Here is a 26,637-nt window from a genome sequence, read left to right on the forward strand (position 1 = left end):
TAATAATCTAGAGGGCTATCAAGGGCAACAGATAGAAAACCAAATTTTGAAGGATATTTGGTTATTTTTTAAACCACAAAACTCATTGTTTAACATACATTAAGACAAAAGTATTAAAAATCTAATCCTAGAATTAGGCTTGAAAATACTAGAAAAATTTGGTATAAAACATTTTAAAAATTCAAAAATTTTACTTACTATGCTAGTGAAATGCTTTAAATATCCATATGGAATGTATAGTCACTTTTATATTGGAATTATAAACACGTTTAGAGGAGAAAAACTTCAAGAGTAAAAATAACTGGTATGCATGATGCAAATTTCAGTAATTCTTATAATGTACACGTTTTTAAATAAGAATGGCTTATTTGAAGGCTGTTGGTTATGTGTAACAGAAATGTGTAGCTCACAATATAATGTAAAACAAGGCAAATATATGCACAAATTGTACAGTATTCATAATTCTGAACTATGTTACTTGTCCATTGGTACTAAGTTGTCTGTTGTGTTTTTATGTAAAATACTTAAATCTAATGAATTTATTAAAATAAATTCCTAATTATTTCAGTAAGGTTGTTACCTATATATTTAAATCGGCATCAACTCATATTTGTGATATGTATTAGGCTTATAAATACTAGTCTATAAAAGGAAATATATCAAAATAAAAAATTGATATATAAAATAGAGGGAATTTATTACATGGAATATTGAGCACTTACATTTTGAATTTGAGGGGCATCAGCCCCCATTCATTTCTGTACCTGACACAGACTATTTACTTATTGTTAATAGCAAAATTTGACCAAAATAATTTAGAACAGGCCATGTCTGGGAACCCAACCATTGACATTAAAAACCAAGCAATCAGATATGTTCTTTTTTCAACAATGATACGTGTGTTAAAATCCAACTTCCCATACAGACTTATGCATAGAAAACACATAATTTAACAAAAAATGTCTCTTATTTTGAACAATAGTGTTGTGCAATTTAGCCAGTGGTTCTATGGCCTTTAGGGGGCACCAATGACCACATTAAGGTTGCATTTGCACACGCACATTTTTAATCAATCTTTAATATATTTTTTCGTCTCTGATGACAGAGAAAGTAACAAATGCTAGATGTATGGTCATTTATAAGACCAGTAATTTACAATGCTTAGACAGTGGTCTGCATGGGCTCATGCTCTGAGGAAGAGGAAAGCGAACGAGACGAAGCTGCGTCTCGTTTCAGCTCCTCCACTCTCTTCTGCAGCTCTGATTTCAAAACCAACAACTCCTTCAGACTTTGATGAACAGGAACCTGACAACAAATACAAAACACTTGATAAATAAAACAAATTCATAAAAAGAAATATTAAAGGTTATTGTAAAGGGTTTAATGGAAAGGAGGAGGCAAGAACCGGCTTGACAATATAAATAATATTTTTATATAAAAATGAACCAAAAAGACAAATACACAAAGGTGTCGAACAGCCGTCCATAAATATCTCTCTCTCTCTCGCACTGCAGCTTCCTGTCAGCCTTTTTCCCTCTCGGAGACTTGAATAGCCTGATTGGGGCCCCGCCAACCACCCCGTCACATTCCTCCCTCATTCTCTCAGGTCGGAGAGCCCGCGGCATTACGTACACCCCGCCTCCCCTTCCCTGGAGAGGGGCGCGCCTTCCACACGTCTGCCGGCAGGTCATCCCCTTCTACCTGGATGAGGGAGGGGACAGGGGGAGAGAAACAAAAAAAGTGTGGCACCTACATGCCGTAACGGCAATCGTGCCAAATTACCAAAATCATTTTAAAAAGAGAGGGAAAGGCCAACACAGAGTGGCAGTGGAAGAGAGAGAGAAAAAAAAAAAACACTTAATCGCCGGTTTTCTGATACGCCATAGCTTGTTCCTCGGCCACTCCTCCACCCCCTAATGGACGACAGCCGCACCTCCCCGGATGGAATCGGAGGCAGACCTCCGGCCTCTGGCGGACGGAACGCCCCGCCACATTTTTGGTGGACGGTAGGGGTCTCTCCCGCCCATGGCAGCGATAAAACTCCAGGCGGTTGGTCGGGAGCCTCTACTCCCCTTGCGGTCGACGGCCGCTCCTCCTCTTCCAGGTGGCCGGTCTCCTCGATCCTCCGGCGGATGGCCACGGCTGCTCCGTTGGGTGGTAGTGGCGTGAACTCTACTACGGCGCATCCCTTCTCCTTCCCGGATTTCGTCACCAGTGTAAAGGCGTTAATGGAAAGGAGGCGCCGAGAACTGGCTTGACAATATAAATAATAGTTTAATATAAAACTGAAACAAAAAGACAAACACACAGCTGTGTTGTACAGCTGTCTGTAAATCTGTCTCTCTTGCACTAAAGCTTCCAGTCTGCCCTTATCCCTCTCTGAGGCTTGATTAGCCAGATTAGGGGCCGGGTATGCAGAATCATGACCTCCGCCCTCCACCCTGCCACAGTTATTAAACATACAAAATAAAAAAGGATGCAGTTCACTGCAGTTTCTCAGTGAAATTTCCAGTGGAGGCACCAAAAGCGAGTGAAATGGAGATGTAATCATACTAGTGTTTTTTTTTTTATTCCATTTTCTCCCAATTTGGAATTCCCAATTCCCATTACTTAGTAGGTCCTCGTAGTGGCGCGGTTACTCACCTCAATCTGGGTAGCGGAGGACAAGTCTCAGTTGCCTCCACTTCTGAGATAGTCAATCCGTGCATCTTATCACGTGGCTCGTTTACGCACAATTTATCACACGCCACACTGAGAGCAAGAACCATTAATCGCGACCACGAGGAGGTTACCCCATGTGACGCTACCCTCCCTAGCAACCTGGCCAATTTGGTTGCTTAGGAGATCTCATTCAGCACACCCTGGATTCGAACTCACGACTCCAGGGGTGGTAGTCAGAGTCAATACTCGCTGAGCTACCCAGGCCCCATCAGACTAGGTTTTTAATGTTAATATTAAATATTAAACTTTAAACTAAACCTAACCAAAAGTGATCTAAAATCAAATGACAGGTGAACAAAACAGACATCTTTACCCTTAAACAACACCTAAACCTAACAGATAGTGTTGTTAAAGCAAATAAGAGGTGAACAAAACAGACATCCTTATCGTTAACCAACACTTAAACCTAACCGACCTAACCTGCATGTTTGGCTGGGTTTGAGTCTCGGTCCACTCAGTCCAAAGTCTAACACTCTATCAGATGAGCTACCGCAGAAGTTAATCGCATTGGAATAAGTGTGTAAATGTAGGTGGGTCTGTAATACAAGCGTTAACATGTATCGTTTTTTAAATTATGCCATCTCATAACATATCAGTGTGTGAGTAATAGAGCGATAAATAAGTGTTTATAAAGCCATTGTAGTCATGATTTGTGTGAAAGTGAATAAAACACAGTGTTGTAGTGCATCTAGAGTTAATTTCACCAGGAAACTGCAGCGAAACGTGGAATGTGGCATGTAAAAGTCAGTCAAAAATTTGGTTATAGAAATGTTTATTCTATGAATGTTGTTTTTTTGCCTACATCCACTGAAGATATTAAAACCCATCATCCTCACCTGTGGCCTCATGCGAGGGTTCCAGCGCACGTAATAACTGACCCACAACTCTAGATGTCTCAGACTGGCCACTGGATACAAAACATGGTGCTCGTAGTTCACGTATAACGGGTTGGTAAATTCCTCCACCTGACTGTTCACATATGACCACAGAGACACTGTCTTATTGTACACCTCCTGCAAAAATAAAATGTTTTAGTACCTAAATATCAATTTATTTAATTTGTTCAAATGACGTATTTGCCTTATACAACTGTGCAATATTTCAATGGGTCAATTTCGATTGAATGATTTACAAAATGTAAATCATGTTGACACACAATGACTTTTCCATGACCTTTCCAGTCAGGTGATCACTAAAGAGTTTTTAAAAACCAACATATTATTCAGATGGATTTGCAACATTTCGACTGCTTCATAGAAAATAAAAAAAATTCAAATGGACATTACTATGGCTGGCAAGCAAATTTTACTCTACATAAGACAATATTTAAGCGATAAAATAAGATCAGATCATAACTAGACATAGACACTAGACACACACTGGTGGCCAAAATTTGGAATAATATACAGGATTTGCTCTAATGGAAAGAAATTGGTACTTTTATTCACCAAAGTGGCATTCAACTGATCACAATGTATAGTCAGGACATTAATAACATTAAAATGACTATTACAATTTGAAAAACTTTGAAACTACTTCAAAGAGTTCTCATCAAAAATCCTCCTTGTGCAGCAATGACAGCTTTACAGATCCTTGACATTCTAGCTGTCAGTTTGTCCAGATACTCGGGAGACATTTCACCCTACACTTCCTGTAGCACTTGCCATAGATGTGGCTGTCTTATCAGGGCACTTCTCACACATCTTACAGTCTAGCTGATCCCACAAAGCTCAATGGGGTTAAGATCCATAACCCTCTTTTCCAGTTATCTGTTTCTTTGCCCACTCTAACTTTTTCTTTTTCCTGTTTCAAAAGTGGCTTTTTCTTTGCAATTCATCCCATAAGGCCTGCACCCCTGAGTCATCTCTTTACTGTTGTACATGAAACTGTTATTGAGCGGGTAGAATTCAATGAAGCTGTCAGCAGAGGACATGTGAGGCGTCTATTTCTCAAACTAGAGACTCTGATGTACTTTTTCTCTTGTTTAGTTGTACATCGGTCTTACACATCTCTTTCTGTCCTTGTTAGAGCCAGTTGTCCTTTGTCTTTGAAGACTGTAGTGTACACCTTTGTATGAAATCTTAATATTTTTGGCAATTTCAAGCATTGTATATATAGCCTTCATTACTCAAAACAATGATTGACTGATGAGTTTCTAGAGAAAGCTGTTTCTTTTTTCCAATATTTTTGATCTAATATTGACCTTAAGACATGCCAGTCTATTGCATACTGTGGCAACAAACACAAAGACAATGTTAAGCTTCATTTAATGAACCAAATAGCTTTCAACTGTGTTTGATATAATGGCAAGTGATTTTCTAGTACCACATTAGCAATTTAGCATGATTACTCAAGGATAAGGTGTTGGAGTGATGGCTACTGGAAATGGGGTCTGTCTAGATTTTATCAAAAATGACTTTTTTCAAATAGTGATGGTGCCGTATTTTACATCAGTTATGTCCTGACTATACTTTGTGATCAGTTGAATGTCACTTTGGTGAATTAACGTACCAATTTCCTTCCGAAAAAGCTAAATCTGTACACTATTGCCGCCAGTGTGTGTGTGTATAATATATATATATATATTCATTATATAAGTTTCCATAATTTTTAAGATTTTGGTAATTTCCATTACTTTTCCAGGCTTGGAAATCACAATTTAAAAATTCCCTGATATTTCCAGATTTTCCATGACAGTGGGAACCTTGTGCTAAAATATATACAACATCAATACTCAACTTTGTTGAATGGACAAGAAGAGTAGCTAAGATATTATGTTACATGTCTCCTTTTGTGTTCCACAGAAGAATATAAGGGTGATTTTGGGTGTCCTGACCCTTTACACATTCTTTTCTTTTAAACTGACCAATGAAATAAAATGAATGTGCATGATTTGCGTGATTGCAGTTGTTCTTGCCTTTAACACTCGCTCCTGCTCACTGTTAAAGAGAAATGTCCCAAAGAGGCAACTGTACAGGTGATCAAGAACAGTGATGAGAAACAACTCGTTGAATTCAAACGCAGAGGGAAACTGTGGAGAGAATAAAAAAAGACTTAATGGGAGATTTTAGGATGGTTTATACTGTGATGTTTGTCTGAAGTCTCAGCAATTCAAATGCATTAGAACATTATAGCGTTCTGACACACAAATGTTTACATACTGTATAATGACTATAAAATAGCATAAAATAATATAATAGGTTTATTCAATAAAAAAAAAATTTTACAGACTTTTCATGCACAGCTAATAATTGCTTTTGATCTTTATTATGATTTAAATATTTTAAAATGTACAAAAAAATTATTCTCCCTCTTCCTCTATAATCCTCCAATTCAGTAAGGAAAAATTAGCTTTTTTCTTGTCCTGAAAAGGTGAATTAGCATATTGGCTGATATTGCACTCACCAAGGAGTGTTGTTAAACTCACCAATGAGTCTTGTTATATGCACAGCTAAGCTTTGCTTAAAGAGTTCACAGATGTAACATCGATTTTATCAAAATCAATCAGAGGGCTGAATAAAAATATTTGGCGGGTTGTCCAGTTGAAAAGCCCTGATCCATAACATGAACGTGAGGTTTCCTCACCTGTCGGGTCATTTGCCAGACACAGTCTATGAACTGCACAAAGAGAGGGGAGCGCTCAGAGTTTGCATGATTCCCATCTCCATGTCCCACACGCTAGCAGACAGACAGACAGACAGACAGACAGACAAAGACAGAGAAAGATACACTGAAATGTTAGCACACTTTCAATGCATCCTAATTTGTTTCCTCCAGTGCAACTATTATATATTTTCTACCCTCTTAAAATCAGGGTTAAACTCAAAATAAATAATAATAAAAAGGCAAATCGAATTCAATACATGCATGAGATGTCAGACCTTCTATCTCAATTCAGTTGCCACAATTGCCATTATAATTCTTAATAATTCAGTATTCAAAATAACTTTTATGCCCAATGAAATCTGAATTACAGGATGGTGTTAATAAAATGTGAAGACTAGGCACAAGTCATTACGAACCGAGGCAAAGCGGTGTCCGAAGCTCAGCCACTCCTTCTCCAGCAGCACCTGGAAGCCCCTGAGTGAGCGAAAGTGGGCGTCCAGCATCAACATGGCCAGAGACGTAAGCTGAGCGGTGCGGTCCCAGCCGTCACTACAGTGCACCACCACTGATGTCTTACCTGACTCGATTCGGTCTGCAATACGCACTGCACCTGCTAGCAAGAGCTAGAAACAATTTTTTGAAGAAACATTTTGTTGTGATCAGAATACATAAATTATTTTCCTTTGCGTTAGTTTTTTAATGACATAAAATCCAAAATTTACAAATGTTTTTAACTTAATTTCATGTCACGAGACGTACAAGAAACAATGAGGTCGGATGTTATTTACGTGTCACCATATTTGATGTGGGCACTGAATAAATGAGTTGATCAATGATTTGATTTGACTGAATAATGTTCATCATACAAAGTGATTGTTTGTCTTAAGAAGATTAGGAATATGCAGCATGGACTACTTCAATTACACTTTTGGGTGCTTTTGTAAAGGAATGTTCCAGGATCAATGCAAGTTAAGCTCAACTGACAGCATTTGTAGCATAAAGTTGATTAATTACAGAAAAATATTTTTGACTCATCCCTTGCTTGTTTAAAAATCACGGTTACAGTGAGGCATGTACAACGGAAGAGAATTGGGCCAGTCTGTAAGCGTTAAAAGATACAGTTTTAAAAGTAAAGCCACAAGACATAAACATTGTGTTAACATGATTTGAGAGTGATAAAATCTGTTTTACATGATCAGTAAATCATGACAGATGGTTTTTTTTTTTACTATACCTTTAAAAAAATAGGTTTGACGTAGGTATGAATTTAAAGAGATAGTGTACCCAAAAATTAATCAATTACTCACCCTCATGTGTACCAGATGTGTATTACTTTTTTCTTCTGCTGAAAACAAATGAAGATTTTGGTGGGTACCAAAATTCTGAAGCTCTAAAAAGCACATAAAGTCAGCATAAAAGTAATACGTATGACTACAGTGGTTAAATCTGTCTTCAGAAGCGATATGATGGGTGTGTGTGTGTGTGCGAAACGGATTATATTTAAGTCCTTTTTTTTTACTATCAATCTCTACTCTCACGTTCACATTTTTTTTTGATGATTCACATTGTTCATGCATATCGTCACCTACTTGGCAGAGAGAATTTAGAAAAATGACATAACACACATTTTTCCTATTACTTCAGAAGATATGGATTAAACCACTGGAGTTTTACGGACCTTCAAAGCTCTGGTCACCATTCACTTGCATTGTATGGACCTACAGAGATATTCTTCTAAAAATCTTCATTTGTGTTCAGCAGAAGAAAGAAAGTCATTCACATCTGGGATGGCATGAGGGTGAGATTTCATTTTTGGTTGAACTATTCCTTTAAAATGAACATGCTACCGTGACATGAACAAGTCCAAATTCTCACCCTGATGTATTCCAGCCAGTGCGTAGAGCCAACAGAAGAGAACCAGTGTTGTTGGTCAATGGCAGGATATACCACCTCCTTCAGTTTCCTCAGTGATTCCCTCATCACATGAATGTTGGGGATCTCCAGAAAGTTCAGTTCTACGTTGATGTAGAAACTCTCATTCTCGTATCCTCCATCTTTGGCCTTTAGAAGAGGAACCAGGTATATATGCATTGTTGACCAGCTATTTTAGGAAGACCATTTCTGACTGTCAAACTAGGCAAAAATATTAGTGAAAATCCTTTACTTTATTAATAAATCTACACAGGTTTTTTTGCTCGCATTTAAATCACCACAAATGATGCTCTGTTGTAATCTGTAAGAGAAACATGCTTTGACATGCAATAATCATAACCCAGAGCTATCTTGAGCTACCTATGATCTTTTTATAATTTTTATCTTATTTATACCCAACTGATCTCCTAAGAAACTTTTGCCAGCCTTGTCTTGTCCTCATTTCAGTTAACTGGGAATTAATCTAAACTGGCTAAGATTCCTACACCCAGATTCTGGCTGAGGGCAGATTCTCCACAGAAAGTACATTTTAGCCCTAGTTGAGGATTAAACTAGTTCAGTTAACTCACTATTGAAACTCACTTAATATTATTTAGTATTCAAGAATACAACTGCTTCTCTAAATACATTTAGAAACCATGACAGCAAAGAAATCTGAATTAATGTTATCACCCTCTACTTTAGGATGTGTAATGTATGCATAATTTCCCCTACAGTTCTATTTCATTTATAGGAGTTTCTTCAACTTTGGGCACCTTTAGCACTGTGGACATCCAGAAAGTCTCTCACAATTCGTTTTTTTTTTTTTTTTGTCTACTAACAATGTCTAACAGGGTAGAGGAAAGGGGGGGTTCTCCCACTGACCAGTCTGGCCATGATCGGCCCCAGAGTGCGTCACCCCACCGGGAAAATGCCCGGTATGCCAGATTGCCAGTCCAGCCCTGATACACACACATATATACTGTATATACACTCACCTAAAGGATTATTAGGAACACCTGTTCAATTTCTCATTAATGCAATTATCTAATCAACCAATCACATGGCAGTTGCTTCAATGCATTTAGGGGTGTGGTCCTGGTCAAGACAATCTCCTGAACTCCAAACTGAATGTCAGAATGGGAAAGCAAGGTGATCTAAGCAATTTTGAGCGTGGCATGGTTGTTGGTGCCAGACGGGCCGGTCTGAGTATTTCACAATCTGCTCAGTTACTGGGATTTTCACGCACAACCATTTCTAGGGTTCACAAAGAATGGTGTGAAAAGGGAAAAACAAAATGGGCCGACTGATTCAAGCTGATAGAAGAGCAACTTTGACTGAAATAACCACTCGTTACAACCGAGGTATGCAGCAAAGCATTTGTGAAGCCACAACACGTACAACCTTGAGGCGGATGGGCTACAACAGCAGAAGACCCCACCGGGTACCACTTTTTTGCAAGAGCTCACCAAAATTGGACAGTTGAAGACTGGAAAAATGTTGCCTGGTCTGATGAGTCTCGATTTCTGTTGAGACATTCAGATGGTAGAGTCAGAATTTGGCGTAAACAGAATGAGAACATGGATCCATCATGCCTTGTTACCACTGTGCAGGCTGGTGGTGGTGGTGGTGTAATGGTGTGGGGGATGTTTTCTTGGCACACTTTAGGCCCCTTAGTGCCAATTGGGCATCGTTTAAATGCCACGGCCTACCTGAGCATTGTTTCTGACCATGTCCATCCCTTTATGGCCACCATGTACCCATCCTCTGATGGCTATTTCCAGCAGTATAATGCACCATGTCACAAAGCTCGAATCATTTCAAATTGGTTTCTTGAACAAAGAGTTCACTGTACTAAAATGGCCCCCACAGTCACCAGATCTCAACCCAATAGAGCATCTTTGGGATGTGGTGGAACGGGAGCTTCGTGCCCTGGATGTGCATCCCACAAATCTCCATCAACTGCAAGATGCTATCCTATCAATATGGGCCAAAATTTCTAAAGAATGCTTTCAGCACCTTGCTGAATCAATGCCACGTAGAATTAAGGCAGTTCTGAAGGCGAAAGGGGGTCAAACACAGTATTAGTATGGTGTTCCTAATAATCCTTTAGGTGAGTGTACATCAATGAGCCAAAACATTATGACCACTTACAGGTGAAGCGAAACATGTCAAAGTCTGGCTAGATTAGATGGTAAGCAAACAATCAGTTCTCGTAGTCAACGTGTTGAATGCAGGAGAAATGGGCAGGAGCAAAGACCTGAGTGACTTTGACAAGGGCCAAATTGTTATGGTCAGACAACTGGGTTAGAGTATCTCTGAAACAGCAAGGCTTGTCAGCACTCCCGGTCAGCAGTGGTGAGTACCGACCAACAGTGGTCCAAGGAGGGACAAACCACAAACCAACGACAGGGTTTTGGATGCCCAAGGCTCATCGTTGCGTGAGGCCAGCAAAGGCTATCCTGTCTGGTCTGAACCGCCAGAAGGACAAGTCATTTTTATTTGTAAAGTGCTTTTCAGAGCACACAATGTTTCAAAGCAGCTTTACAGAAAATCATGTATTAAAAAAACATAATATCTATAAAGTCTGAGAGTGATCATTGTGTAGTTTGATTAAATATAATTGTAAATATTGTATAAAAATGAAATAATTAAATAATAAAAAAAAGGGACTCGGACATGGCGACCTTCTTCCATTGCTCAAAGTTCCAGTTCCGATGCTTGCATGCCCATTTTAGGCACTTACAACAGTGGACAGGGGTCAGAATGCACATGGTGACCGGTCTGTGTTTACGCAGCCGGTGTAGGGATTGTGATGCTCCCCTGGCAATGTTCTGCTAGGAAACCCTCGGTCCAGCCATTCATGTGGACATCAATTTGACATGGGCCACCTACCTAAACATCATTGCAGCACAGGTACACCCCTTCATGGCAATTGTATTCCCTGATGGCAGTGGCCTCTTTCAGCAGGATAATGCGCTCTGCCACACTGCACACATTGTTTGAGGAACATGATGAAGAGTTCAAGGTGTTGCCTTGGCCTCCAGATTCCCTAGATCTCAATCAGATTGAGCATCTGTGGAATGTGCTGGACCAACAAGTCTGATTCACTGTAACTCCACCTCACAACTTACAGAACTTTAAGGATCTGCTTCTAATCTCTTGGTACCTTAAGGGATCTTGTAGTGTTCCTGCCTAGGCGGGTCAGTGCTGTTTGGATGGCACGCAAAGGACCAACAGCATATTACCCAGATGGTCATAATGTTTTGGCTCAAATGTGTATATACACTCACCTAAAGGATTATTAGGAACACCTGTTCAATTTCTCATTAATGCAATTATCTAATCAACCAATCACATGGCAGTTGCTTCAATGCATTTAGGGGTGTGGTCCTGGTCAAGACAATCTCCTGAACTCCAAACTGAATGTCAGAATGGGAAAGAAAGGTGATTTAAGCAATTTTGAGCGTGGCATGGTTGTTGGTGCCAGACGGGCCGGACTGAGTATTTCACAATCTGCTCAGTTACTGGGATTTTCACGCACAACCATTTCTAGGGTTTACAAAGAATGGTGTGAAAAGGGAAAAACATCCAGTATGCGGCAGTCCTGTGGGCTGAAAATGCCTTGTTGATGCTAGAGGTCAGAGGAGAATGGGCCGACTGATTCAAGCTGATAGAAGAGCAACTTTGCCTGAAATAACCACTCGTTACAACCGAGGTATGCAGCAAAGCATTTGTGAAGCCACAACACGCACAACCTTGAGGCGGATGGGCTACAACAGCAGAAGACCCCACTGGGTACCACTCATCTCCAATACAAATAGGAAAAAGAGGCTACAATTTGCAAGAGCTCACCAAAATTGGACAGTTGAAGACTGGAAAAATGTTGCCTGGTCTGATGAGTCTCGATTTCTGTTGAGACATTCAGATGGTAGAGTCAGAATTTGGCGTAAACAGAATGAGAACATGGATCCATCATGCCTTGTTACCACTGTGCAGGCTGGTGGTGGTGGTGTAATGGTGTGGGGATGTTTTCTTGGCACACTTTAGGCCCCTTAGTGCCAATTGGGCATTGTTTAAATGCCACGGCCTACCTGAGCATTGTTTCTGACCATGTCCATCCCTTTATGGCCACCATGTACCCATCCTCTGATGGCTACTTCCAGCAGGATAATGCACCATGTCACAAAGCTCGAATCATTTCAAACTGGTTTCTTGAACATGACAATAAGTTCACTGTACTAAAATGGCCCCCACAGTCACCAGATCTCAACCCAATAGAGCATCTTTGGGATGTGGTGGAACGGGAGCTTCGTGCCCTGGATGTGCATCCCACAAATCTCCATCAACTGCAAGATGCTATCCTATCAATATGGGCCAACATTTCTAAAGAATGCTTTCAGCACCTTGTTGAATCAATGCCACGTAAAATTAAGGCAGTTCTGTAGGCGAAAGCAGGTCAAACACAGTATTAGTATGGTGTTCCTAATAATCCTTTAGGTGACTATTTATATGATGTTTTTTTTTCTTTTTGGCACCATTCTGAGTAAATTCTAGAGACTGTTGTGCGTGAAAATCCCAGGAGATGAGCAGTTACAGAAATACTCAAACCAGCCCACCTGGCACCAACAATCATGCCATGTTCAAGATAAAAAAAAATGTTCCCCTATTCTGATGGTTTATGCAAACATTAACTGAAGCACCTGACACATATCTGCATAATTGTATGCACTGCAATGCTGCCACATGATTGGCTGTTCAGATAATCACATGGATGATTGTTGGTACCAGACGGGCTGGTAATAGTATTTCTGTAACTGCTGATCTCCTGGGATTTTCACACCTAACAGCCTCTAGAAATTACTCAGAATGGTGCCAAAAAAAAAAAAAAAAACATCCAGTGAGAGGCAGTGCTGTTGACGGAAATTCCTTGTTGATGAGAGAGGTCAACAGAGAATGGCCAGACTGGTTCAAACTGACAAACTCTATGGTAACTCAGATAACCACTCTGTACAATTGTGGTGAGAAGACTATCATCTCAGAATGCTATTCTGAGATGCAGGTTGGGGCCGTTTTTGCGGCATGAGGGGGGACCTACACAATATTAGGCAGGTGGTTTTAATGTTGTGGCTGATATATATATAGTCAGGTCCATAAATATTGGGACATGTATTCCAATATTTATGGACCTGACTGTATATACACAAACAGTATATTATATATATATATATACACAAACAGTATATTATATATATATATATAATACACACACACACACACACACACACACACACAGTATCTCACAAAAGTGAGTAAACCACTCACATTTTTGAATGTGACAACACTGAAGAAATGACACTTTGCTACAACACACACACACACACACACACACACACTTAAATGTTTGGACACATTTTAATGAATGTATGTTTCTTACAGTTTTTAAACCCTTTTAATTTAAAGACTTATGCTTAAATACTTGAATTTAGTTTTGTAGGAAAAACTAATTGTGCTTATGTACGTTTTTTTTACAACACTTAAATTTACATTTTTAGCCAACAAGTGTCCAGCACTTTTACGAAAAACTAATCTACATATATTTTTGTGATTTCTTTTATATTTATCTGTCCTGCCTTGTAACGTACATAAGTTCAAAACAAATTTACATTAAGTAAATATTGTCCACAACACATAATAATTTAATAATTTGTTTTGTCTTAAAAAAAAGTCTTTATAACACACATTTTTCTATACTTCAGTATTATATAGTTTTGATGACAATACTAATATAAATAATGAGTAGGTGTGTACAAACTTTTGACAATTTTTTTTTATAACATTTCAAATTCATAATTGTCATGATCCTGCCTCTTTCATCCTGATTATTTTGGTGTTGGCAGGATTGTGACAGTTTCCTCTGCCCATTTCTCAGGTTGTCCCATGTGCTGTTGTTTCCCTCTCTCTCTACCTCATGTTTCTCACAGGTGCTGATCAGCAGCGCAATCACGGCGGGTTCACACATCCTCCGTGAGCGTGGCGTGAGTGTGGCGGTTGTGTTGGACGTTCACATTGGCCGCGTGAAACAACAGCGCCTTTGCACAGAACAAAGTTATCTATGGGGTCCTACGCCAAATTATTTCTTTACTAAGGTCATAATAAGCTGAGGTTATTGCTGTTTCAAGGACAACAGCAGGCAGTCACGTGCACTTCATCTTTATCAGCACTCTTAGTTGTGATTTGTTAATGTTGTGTCTATACTGTACACCTATATAGATAGAATTTATTTTAGATATGCTTTTGTGTCTTTTCTATAATCTCCTGATTATTTTAGTGTTGTACTGCACCCACGGCAGCTGAGCTCAGCATGAGCTGGGCAGCAAAAATAGGCTCAATGCCGCATCTGGAATGCTTCAGGGATGCTTCACCTCGCGACTTATCCTTGCAGTGTAAACGGTGTCATCTGTTATCATGGCGCCGAAATGAAAATGCCCCACTCATGCCTCGCTCACGGAGGATTCACCCAGCATGAACCCGCGTCAGCATTGTCATGGCAGCACTGATTCGTGCTGCTAATATATATTGATAATATTGGAAAATTCAGAACATTTCAAATATTCATAATATATTTACAGTATTTGTTGGTTAAAACACCTTTTCTTACTTTGTTGGTGTCAGCCACAGTGCTCTGGCGAGCATCAAAGATACATAGCTTGTGAGACTGGGCATTGGCATCGAGTATAGTCTGCAGGTAGCGTTCATCCTCCCTGCAACGGCGGTCTGATGGACCCACTTGAGGCTGACCACAGCGAACTATAGCCGCCTGACTCTCTGGATGAATCCAGGACAGCACCTGAGGTCATTATAAGAGACAATTTTAGTGCTTATTAAGACAATAAAGCATAACATTTTTGCTAAATGCAAATGAAAGGTGTGGTCAGGGGGGTTTGACGGTTATACAAAGTAACAGTAGTGTTATCCGGTATATATATTTTTTTATACCGTATATACCGAAAGTAAGGTTGTCACATGGTAGTCAGTTTCAGTACCAATACCAGTGAAAGTTAATATTTCTATATTAGTTGTAATATTACTACTACTAAACAAATGCTGTGATACAATTATGATTGAAATGCTGCTAGGAAGATATTTCAATTGGTCTTATAAATAACAGTTTTAGAATAACCTACAAAATAAATCTAGTCATTTAGACAAAATGATATATTTACAACAATGGATTTTGATAAAAAAATTGAGGGCATATTGATTCCTAAACATTTGTCCTACACAGAAGCTTACAGGGAAACGACGTTTGGCCCTGAAGGACGCCACTCTCTTCAGTTCATCCTCTGTGACGTTTGAAGGCAGGACGAGCAAGGCTGGATATGTCTCACACACTTCATAACTGCTGTTTACTTTACTGATGATCCAACTCTCATTTGGTAGACCCTGTTATTACACATAAAACACACGAAACAGCACCATATGTTCAATGTTTGTATTTATTTAACAAATGCTGCTTTAGACTAAAGGATTTTCATCAATACTTACACCTTGACCTAACTAAGCAAGTCGTCAAGTAATCTTAATGCAAATCCAGAGCAAAGTGACACAGTCGCAGCCATATTTGATGATTAATACACAACTATAGCATATATGTTCAGCAGAATTCTGGGCAGAGCTACAAAACATGATTCATAACATAGAAAAAGAATAACTCCTTTTGTGGAAGAAAATCATAGTTTATGATGCAAGTAATGATGACATAATTTCCGTTTTTTGATGAACTATCCCTTTAATATAAACCTAAATGATCAAAATCAATTCCCTGTGGTTGATGGTATGAAAATGTACCTGTCGCTTGTACTCTGCAACTGGGTCGTAGATTTTCCAGCCATCTTCTGGAAACCTCTCTCTGTACTTAAAGGCAAAGAGAGGCTGAAAGCAGAGAGAATTATACCAATAAAGACAATGAAATGTCTTCAGTTCCTCCCAGTTACACTTGTGTCAGATATGTGGCTATTTTTGAAGGGTCCTACCAGGTTGTGGGAGAGAGGGAAAGCATACTTTGACATTATTTCAAACACTTCCAAATTGCTCTGCCCTTCCTTTTTGTAGGCAAACCGGGGGTTTCTCAAGTCCTGAGAAAGGAACACAAATTAACAATTAAAAGTCTGTGTTAGACAGGAAAGTGCAAGAGTGCCAATGAGGGGTCCAAAAAAAAGAGATATGAAGAGAGAGTTATATTTTGCCTTGCACACTATCTCTAGTCCTTGAGTGTTTTCTCCGTGACTCTGAACAGCGATGGACTCCAGTCGGCTCACTGCTCCGAGATTCACATCCAACACAAATGGAGGATCCTTCACGAAACAAAGAACAATAACAACAGACCAAACCATTGAAAACCATTTGTCCTCGACAAGATTTCAGAAAATACTCTGGTACTAATATTATCAATCAATTGAAGCAGACCAGGCTGCTCGTGTACAGAGGTTATGGCTGCATCCCAATTTGCGTACTTCTACCATGCACTCACTTCACAAGTAATGGGAAAGTACATACTTGTACTTGAATGTAGAAAGACAGTGCAGCAGTATTGGGACAAACTAAAGTGTCATCCAATTGCATTCATTAATACCACCTTGTACTGCTAGTGTGTTAGCAGCATCTAGCTAAATTACCTTAAAATTTTGAATTACTTAAATAAATTAACACATCTAAAAAATGTCATGACAGCGTCAACCTCACCTTTATTGCCATTTTCGAAACTGTAAAGGTCCATAGAGAACCGTAGCACATGGGATTATGGATAATATTAGCCAAAATAGCTAATTCTCTGGAACTAGTGTAGCATCCGGGGAACCTTTGGAATACTATTTTCAACAAACTATGATTTGGAACCCACATATAGGATGGATAGTATGCAAACTGGGATACAGTCCATGTCTTAGATGCTGGCAAATAACAAGTTAAAGAGTGTGTTACCCGAGCAAGACTCTTAAAGTAGAGCTTGTAGTCAGTGATGGTTAGAGTCCCCCGCACAACCCCAGAAAATGGACAGATATACATCACATCTTTGACTGTGAAAACACCACAAAACACACAATGGTTACTTCAGGTTGACATGTGTAGCAGGTTTACATTTATACAGATATGTTTTGTGATTCCACTTTCCAAGACCATATTTGGATTTCATCTTTCTTTCAGCCGAGTAGATGTGTATGTGCTCTCTCAGTGGTAGGTGATCAAATTAGTTTTAGATTTTGTTTATTACATTTGTATATTACAAATTATAAAGTTAGGCTGTGATGTACATACGTGTATTTTGTTGAGCATTTTTCTTCCTTTAAAGGGGTGCTGTCATGAGGAATAACATTTTCCTTCATATTTTGACATAAGAGGTCATTCTACTATAAAACCAAACTGTAAATTTCAGAACTCAAATCTTAATACCCCATGCAATATTGCAACATTTATTGAAACAAAGCAGCAAAAATGCCTCGTTCTCTACTTCCACAACTAGCCTATGTCATTTGGGGGCACATTAATTATTGCATAATTGACCCCGCCCACTGGTGCTTCAGTTCGTGAACTGAGAAAGAGCAAGTCGGACAGGCCTAGTGTGGCCTAACCTTTCCTGAACACCAAAGGGAACCCATCGGCACTATTTTGAAATATTTTTGAACATAAACATGCACTAGACAGAAGTCTTTGACCGCTGTCATGTATCTCGCCATTTTTAAAATATGTGGTGTCAAGTTACAACTCTGAAAAGATGCCATTGGGTCTCATCAGCTGCTGGGGGTCTTGCTGTTTTGAGTACAAACGTGTCCAGGACTCGTTCTATCGCTCATCTGCACTATTTTTAATTGTTTGTATATAAACATGCACTAGATTTACATCTATCACCATTTTGATGCATTTCCAGCATGTGTGGAACACCAACTCCAACCACTCGCAAACTACAATGAAAAAAAAAAAAAAAGGAAAAATGCAGGTTGTTCAGTTTACTTCATCATATTATTTGTGATCTACACAACAAAATTGTGTTTCTCTTCTAAACTTGTTTTCAATTAATGTCATTCTCAAAATGTGCACTCTACTACGTTACATTATGTAGGATGAATGTGAACCAATCAAGTTCAATTACATGGGCAAGGGGATTTGGGCAGGGAGTTTGTAGTTCCCAGCAAGCTTTGCATGGGACCTGATGCGGAGAGATTTTCTTTTTTTTTTAATTGTTATTTTATGCATTTTTGAGCAAGATGACAAAAGGGGGACACTTAATAATGTTCAATGTTGTTCTTTTGGTATTTAGAACCATTTATGTTACCATTGAGGTGAACAGTGGAGCTTTTGCTTAGGTTGAGGACAGGTACACAAACACCCTGCTGTATATTCCTTTACGCTAAGAGCAAATACTACTTAGCATTTTGCATGTCAATGTATGCTATTCCTAGCTAAAAGTTAGCAAACTAGCCTAACCTTACAACATAAGATTCATGTTAGGGACACATATAAAATCACTTTAAGGCTACTTAATTGGGTCATTTAAAAATAACTTTATTCCATTAGGTTAAAATTATGTAAAAAAAAAAAAATGTCTCCTGACAAAGAATTTATAAGATAAACAATGAGTAAAAATATGTTAATGTAGCTTGATTCATGTGGAACCGATGTACATGATTAAATCATGTAAATTCAAAGCATATATCTTTTCAGAAAGTAGATTTTTTTTTTATGATCATAACTGTAATTAATTATGACCCTGTGACATGGGATATTGTTGGCTTGCAATGCTTTGTGATCCTGTATTGATTCAACAGTAATACTATGCTAAACTGTGAATGTTGGTGTTTCTTACCAATAGCCTTGATTGTTTCTCCAAGTACACAAGGAGCCTCCTCCATCTGAGCTTGCTTATTTCCTTCTCTGAGTGCCTGCCACAATACACATGGACACACAACTGAGAACCAACACATTTAGATCTGATTACAATTATAACTGGATCTCGAGACATTTTCTTCAGTCAAAAATGCAGATATTTATTAAATGGAAACACTTTACAATAAGGCTGTATTCCTAAACATAATTTTTACATTTAAAGTGGTGTATATAACATTAGTTAATGCAATATGAACTAACAATACACAATAGAATTTTTATAAATTACAAAGTTTGCACTTATAAGTATACATACAAGTATGAGCAATTGTAATAGATTCCTCAGCCTTTGATTAATAAAAGTGTCATCTGTCATTTCACCGTTGGGAAAGCGATTGTTCTAGCGGTCTGGCCATCTGTCATTTGTATCGTTCCCATTTGGGCAGCCATCACAGGCTGCCCTTTCACCATTGGCCCCAGTGTGGCTGCACACCCTGCACTGCCTATAGTTGGGCCACTGGTTCTTGTTTTTTACATATTTTAATGAAAGCGGTTCTGATTAAGCAGCAGTTCTTGGTTCCCAGCCCTAAGTAGTAGGGGAGAGTGGGGTAAAATTAGCCTGTGGGTAAGTTTACCCACCCCAATATAACCTTGTAAGCAGGAAATATACATCCTTTCTATCTGGGTGTGAAGAAGAGAAACACATGGGAAAAGAGGCAAGTATGTTTTTATACAAAAAGTGTTTTTGCTGGCCAAAGTAAATGAGTTACAATTAAGGTTTACTGACTGTGCTGCTAAAGCAAATTTATTCAGGAACAATTTAACATAAATGCATGTTGGTTTATATTGCCATGTTCTTCTGAAATAGAAAGAGTACGTTATAGGAAATTAAATACATTCTCCTATGACATCATAGAAACATAAAAAGTTTCTCTAGCTCATTCAACTATGACAAACAGGAGTAAAATAAATCTGCTATGGCATTACATTCTCCTATAACATCACAGAAATGTAAAAAGATTCTATGGCATTACCTTCTTATACGACATCATAGGAACTTAAAAATATTCTACTATTGCATTACATACTCCAATGGCATCACAGGAATTTACAATTACTCTACTCTGGCATTCCATACTTCGATGACACTGAAAAGGATCAACTTACCCCCTTGGGGCAAGTTAAGTCAATGGATCAAATTTTTTTAAAAGGCCATATGTTTGTGGCTTTCTGTCATAAATTCATTTTTATAATATCAAGTGATTGCAGACACCTTGATATAAATGTAGCTCTATTCATTTGACCTCTGTCTAATGTTTTCTTGCATAGAAGACAACATATGTAGAAAGACTCATCTTACCACACTCCCCACAAAAGTATTAAGAAAATCTCAACTACAACACGAATAAAAATCTGATACTGACGTAGAAGATGCTGATGTAGAAAAATGTAGGAAGTTATATATGCAGTTTCCAACCCCTCATTGTCAGACATATACAGTACAAAAATACGCTGTATGTGGTTTCCCTTTACCACCACTCCCAAACATTAAGTTCCCTCATTGCCTAAAGAATCTCAATATCTGGGGCTTGTAGCACAGAAGAAAATTTGACAGTATAAAAAGCAAGCAGGCACAAATTCAGCAAGAGCAGAATATTTCACATTCATATTTTTTGGATCATTAACTTTGCCAGAAGGAAATATGCACTTCTTATTCTCAGGATCGCAAATGACTGCACTCAATTAGAACAGTAAACAAAATGAACTAGATTTTGAGTGACGCTTACTTGTGCAAAACTCAATACCACAATGCAAGGATGTTCTGAGTGGTTGCCAGGGTGCTGCTTTGCTGTTGCTAAGATGTTCTGAGTGTTTCTATCATGTTGCTATGTGGTTTTAGGGTGTTCTGGGTGGTTTCAGGGTGTTCTGGGTGGTTTCTCACTGGCCCATGATATTCTGGTGCCTAGATATGGCTCGGGTCCTGCCTTATTGTATAGTCTATAGGACTTTTGAACCACAAACTACTAGTCAACGTTTGGCCCTGAAATTTCAGTCCCACAATAAGCTGAAAGGAGATGAGTGTAATGTGATGGAGGCTCATGGGTCGCCTCCACCCACAGTGACAGAGCAGTTTGGCAGCTTCATTGACACAGAGGAATAAGAGAATTCAGTCATTCTATTGCAGTCCAGCTGAAGGACAATGACGGCACTGTGGATTTCCACTGGCTTGACCTTCACAAAAGACAAAAGATCTATGCAGATCTGTTCAGCTTTATGTTAATAATACCCTGGAGAGATGGCACAGGGTGGTGATATTTTATGATGGCATATGAGTAAAAAACATCCCATCATATATTCAGTGATCTACTCTCAATACTGGAGAGTTCTTAAAACTGATTTCAGTAAATTTCTCGATGTTTAAATGTATTTTTGTAACCGTTTAATAAACATAGTTGACAATAAGTGTGCCATTTATTGGTTGATTTCACCTAAAACTGTAACACTGTAGCTCTGTTGTGTAATGAAAACATTGCTCTGTTTGTTTGAGCAACCCATCCAGCCAGACACATGCTTCAAGTGCACCGGGGAAGCTCAGATGTCCGAGTCAGACATTTGTTGTTACGACATATCATGCATTCAAGTGGGAAACAAAATACAGAAGAAGCCAAACTTTAAAAATACACTGAAATGAAAGATGGCAAAATCTGTTTTTCACCACACCACACCTATCATATCACTTCTAAAAACATATCTTAAACCACTGGAGTCTTATGGATTGCTTTTATGCTGCCTTTATGTGCTTTGTGGAGCTTCAAAGTCACCATTCACTTGCATTGTGTGGACCTACAGATCTGGCATATTACTCTAAAATCTTTGTTATTGTTCAGCAGAAGAAAGAAAGTCATACACATCTGGGATGGTATGAGTGTGAGCAAATGATGAGAGAATTTTCATTTTTGGGTGAACTATCCCTTTAAATTGACATTTTCACATATTAGGTGGCAAGTTTTTGTCTGTGTAAATCCCAAAACAATAGTTATGTATACACACACACACACATAGAAAGAGACTTGCCGAAGAGGGGGCAGTCTGCTGAGGGTCACTGTCCAAGAGAAATCCTTTAACCTCCACATCACAGTCCTGCACCAGAAATAAGAAACACCACAGAACAGCACAGAAAAACAGAGAAGGAAAACAGAGTAGAGACATTTCAGCGCATGCACCGATAACAGAAAAATAGTAGTAGGTAGTGCAATCATTTGAAGACGAAGAGAACAACCAGCATTCATGCAGGTGTAACGCAAGTAAAAGTGTCTAAAAAAGGGGTCATATACATTTTTTTATCATTTTAAAATTCCAACAATTTCATAATGAAATTTAAGTTTTTAACAGATGGTCTTTTTTTAGACAGATGAGTTTTGAGTTCTAATACTTACAGTGCGTTTGTTTTTTTTCATAGTACAATTAACTCTTTCATTTGAAGAGTTCAAGGGAAATTCAATTTCTCACGATATGACCCCTTTAAAAAAAACAGAAACAGAAATAGCGTCTGAATCAGTCAGATGTTCTGCATGAACAGGGAAGTTGATCTAATTTTAAAAGGGATTGGTGTTTGAAATCTTTTGGTAACTCAGAAATGCACCAAGGAGAGCTAGATTTTTCACTGAATAATGACTTAAATTTTGGTCTGTCCTCACACAATCGCTATTGTATGGCTTCAGAAAACTTCAAATTCATTCGGACCACTTTAATTATACTTTTAAGGGTTTGGAACAACATAAGGATGGGTAAATAATGGCAGAATTTGTATTTTTGAGTGAACTACTCTAACAGCAACAGTGAAGCTAAAATTAAAATAATCCATTAGCAATGGGTTTCAGAACAAAAACAACCACTGCCTAAATTGCGCTGCCTCTTGCATAAGAGAGCATAAATTTGAAGCACTGGGTGGAGATTTCTGGCAATGCATAAACTGAAAAACACAAACCTGTTTTGAGTTAGTGAGCTTATACCCGTTTTGTGTGGTCATATTGTTTGCTTCTGTATGCAGTGTTATTACTGTACTGTGATGAAATATAACTGAAAAAAGCACAAGATAACCATGGTGCAAAGCCTCAACATCCAAATAATGAAAGACAGCAGTTCTGCTTTTAGTAATCCTCTTTCAATTTAATCCAAATGAGACATCTGTGATAAATCTCAACAGAATAAGTGTTTTAAACACGCACACACACACCAACGCGACTGTACCTTGCACTCTCTGGAGATCATGTCTGAGCTGATGGATCCAGAGATCTGACTTGACATTGTGGCTGCAATCAGCTGTTTGCACCATTCAACATGAGCCCCTGTTGGACTACAATACACATGCAAGAAGTGTCAATGAGTCTAATAAGTAACATCAAGGGTGCACCAAAATTATATTTAGCAAATTGGTCAATTACCTGATACTCATTTGTTAGTTATTCAAAAATATGCAATTCAAATAAAAATATACACCTTTATGATGTAAATGCTTTCAATTTCTGTATATAAAAAAGCACAAATTCTTGAAAAAACAATTATTTTTTCAGGTAGCCATTCTTTTCATCCTTTAGACCCTGATGACCGTGTGTGAATTTAAAAAAATAAATATATATATTTTTTTGTTGGTATTTTTTATGAATTGTCTTTAAAGACAGTTCACCCAAAAATGAAAATTCTCTCATCGTTTACTCACCCTCATGCCATCCCAGATGTGTATACATTTCTTTATTCTGCTCTGTAGGTCCATACAACGCAAATGAATGGTGATCAGAACTTTGAAGTTCCAAAAAGCACATAAAGGCAGCATAAAAGTAATTCAAACAAATCCAGTGGTTAAATCTATATCTTCAGAAGCAATATGAGAAATGTGTGTGAGAAACAGATCAATGTTAAGTTATTTTTTACTCTAAATTCTCCTCCGTGCCCAGTAGGTGGTGATATGCACAAAGAATGTGAATCGGCAAAAACAAAAGAAGAAAGGTAAAGTGAGTGGAGATTTATAGTAAAAGGGACTTAAATATGTATCTTCTACTTAAAGATTTTAAATGAATTAAAACACTGGAGTCTTATGGATTAATTTTATGTGGCCTTTATGTGATTTTTGGAGCTTCAAAGTTCTGTCCACCATTCACTTGCATTGTTTGGACCAACACAGCTGAAATATTCTTCTTAAAATCTTTGTTTTTGTTTTGCAGAAGAAAGTAAGTCATATGCATCTGGTTTGGCGTTAGGGTGAGTAAATGATGAGAAAATGTTGACTTTTTTGGCTGAACTATACCTTTAAGAAAAAAAATCTTAATATTCATGACTTAATTCATAATATTTTTAAAATATACTGTATATAGTTTTACCTTTCAAAAGGCACATTTAAAATGTAAACGTTTTTCAAATAATTACTTAATTGTGAATTTTGCACGCTCACATGTAGGCTTTACAAGGTGCAATAAAAGTATTGTAATACCTGGTTTCACCACTTGACATTTTTAGAAGTAATTACATTTTTTGTACATGCTATAAATGTTTTTCAAAAATATATGAAACCAACATGGACACAAAGATTGTATTTACAAACTTGACACATTTGTCTACACAAGATTTTTTTTTAAGGATTTCTCATTTTCATTATCCCGAAAACCTTATTTGTCAGTGACCCAAATACTATCTTTACATTGTATCCTTCAATGATATATTATGAAAAGTAATCAGAAGTGCATATTTTGATAAAGGAGATTTCTTGTCAGCATGTTTGGTCGTCATGACAAAACATATCATTCAAACACAGTACGCACAATGCTTTAATTTATGTATGTGTTCGTTTCTTTTGCACCAATTATGATAAGGAGAGTGACTGAGTTCACATAAAGACAGCAAGCGTGCGCAGCGCGACACGACAAACTAGAATACTCTTATTAAAATGAACCAGCTCGGCACTGACTGACCTGTCAGGAGTTTCAGCGCTGGACTGTGCGGAACTCGGCCGCTTATCCATTCTCCACCGTAGACAGACTGAGGAGCGATATATCACAATCTGCCGCGACCGTGTTGCATAGCCACCTTTTATTACGCGTCTGCTGCTCCTAAAAAAATTCCTTCAAACTTTGTGACTCTCCACTAGGCGAAATTACGAATCCTACTATGATGAAGGCTTAGCTTATGAATATCAATTAGGTTAGTGCTTGGTTAAACTTCAAATGGCGATGACCTGGTTCTGAATATTAATTAGTGCATGGTGACGTTTCCTTGTTGTCGTCCAATAGAAAAGACTCGGGCGAAGAATTTTAAAAAACATGCCTTCACAACAGTAGAATTCAGAAACTCGCATCGCCACGCCAGCGCTAATAAATATCTACAAACTACGTTACCCAAGATGCATTAGTGCGACATGTGCAACGTTTGAAAACAGCCAGCTGTATCTGGAAGACAAATATGAATTACTAATTTTCAAGACAATTAGAAAAGAACAGAAAATAATATATTCTGATATATTGTGATGTTTTATTTTTTTATATATCAAAGAAATGATGCAACAAATATAGAAAAGGATTCATTACTTCCACACTGAAATTTCATGAGACGTCTGTCAAACAAATTGAGCTACGCATAACACAGTATTTTCTCAGGCACTTTTTGAGTCTAAATAAATGCACAACTTACAGAATTTCAGTAGTACTCCTAAATGACAACATTATGTTACACTTGCTATAGTTTACTTCCACATTGCTTCTTCATCATATAGTAGTCAAATGTAAATCAAGTCAATCGCTGACACATCAGCGCCACCTTGAGTAAGGAATAGCATGTATAATACATGTATTTGTACAAGCTTGTGGGATACTGATAATTCATAATTGTTAATTAATTTTTGTACAGAAAATCAACATGATATAGTTGTCATTTGTATGAATAAAGAACTAATTTGTCTTGTAAAAATCAAAGAAATAAAATATTGTGTTATATAGCGACACTGTTACATATTTTGTGTCTTTAATTAACCTGTACACTTTTGGTAATCGAGCAGTTTAGAGGTCCTGGGTCACTAAAGACCCAAAGTAGGGCTATGTGTTAAAGGGTTAAACTAAGTGTATAAGCTTTTTTCTTCTTCTTCCAAATGCAAGTCTTCCATAACTGCCACTTACATTAGGATGCCCTTAGCTCCTGGTTCAGACATTTCAAGATCATTCATAGATACTATCCAGAAAATCAGTTACATCCAAGGAGCTGGATACATCTAAACTATTTGTGGTAAACAAATTTACTGTAGTGCTGTATAAAACTGTATACAATTGCTTTGCAATACTGACCTTAAGATTTTTTTTTTTACTATCAAAAAAGCATAAATGGAGTGGTGGTGGTGTAGTGGTCTAAGCACATAACTGGTAATCAGAAGGACCCTGGTTCGAGCCCCACAGCCACCACCATTGTGTCCTTGAGCAAGGCTCTTAACTCCAGGTTGCTCCAGGGGGATTGTCCCTGTAATAAGTGCTCTGTAAG

General features: G+C 38.1%; 1 protein-coding gene across 3 annotated transcripts; it reads right to left on the minus strand.

Moving 5' to 3' along the window:
- Positions 1-18: 18 nt before the first annotated feature.
- Positions 19-25,207, minus strand: mtmr1b (myotubularin related protein 1b). 3 transcript variants are annotated; one of them, XM_052104600.1, is made up of 16 exons: positions 25,086-25,207; positions 23,371-23,476; positions 22,195-22,260; positions 19,100-19,175; positions 17,221-17,315; positions 16,488-16,595; positions 16,275-16,376; positions 16,090-16,173; positions 15,535-15,684; positions 14,900-15,088; positions 8,203-8,388; positions 6,744-6,950; positions 6,307-6,399; positions 5,639-5,752; positions 3,558-3,734; positions 19-1,305 (listed from the first exon to the last, which is right to left on the minus strand). In XM_052104600.1, exons 1-16 carry the CDS (start codon positions 25,133-25,135, stop codon positions 1,162-1,164), a joined length of 1,947 nt encoding a protein of 648 aa, XP_051960560.1. In that variant the 5' UTR covers positions 25,136-25,207; the 3' UTR covers positions 19-1,161. The 3 variants fall into 3 exon arrangements, with proteins under 3 accessions (XP_051960560.1, XP_051960561.1, XP_051960562.1); XM_052104601.1 differs by lacking the exon at positions 22,195-22,260; XM_052104602.1 differs by lacking the exons at positions 23,371-23,476; positions 25,086-25,207 and adding an exon at positions 22,557-22,592.
- Positions 25,208-26,637: the final 1,430 nt, after the last annotated feature.

The sequence above is a fragment of the Xyrauchen texanus genome, chromosome 34, assembly GCF_025860055.1.
Source record: "Xyrauchen texanus isolate HMW12.3.18 chromosome 34, RBS_HiC_50CHRs, whole genome shotgun sequence".
NCBI lineage: Eukaryota > Metazoa > Chordata > Actinopteri > Cypriniformes > Catostomidae > Xyrauchen > Xyrauchen texanus.

Bases quoted from the DNA above. Each gene is read 5' to 3' on its own strand.
- mtmr1b (XM_052104600.1), bottom strand. From the start codon at position 25,135: ATGGATAAGCGGCCGAGTTCCGCACAGTCCAGCGCTGAAACTCCTGAC. The intron at 6,951-8,202 runs GTGAGAATTTGG...AATTGTTTCTAG, and splicing joins ACTGGCTGGAATACATCAGG to CTCTTGCTAGCAGGTGCAGT. The intron at 1,306-3,557 runs GTGAGGATGATG...ATTTGTTGTCAG, and splicing joins ACCCTCGCATGAGGCCACAG to GTTCCTGTTCATCAAAGTCT.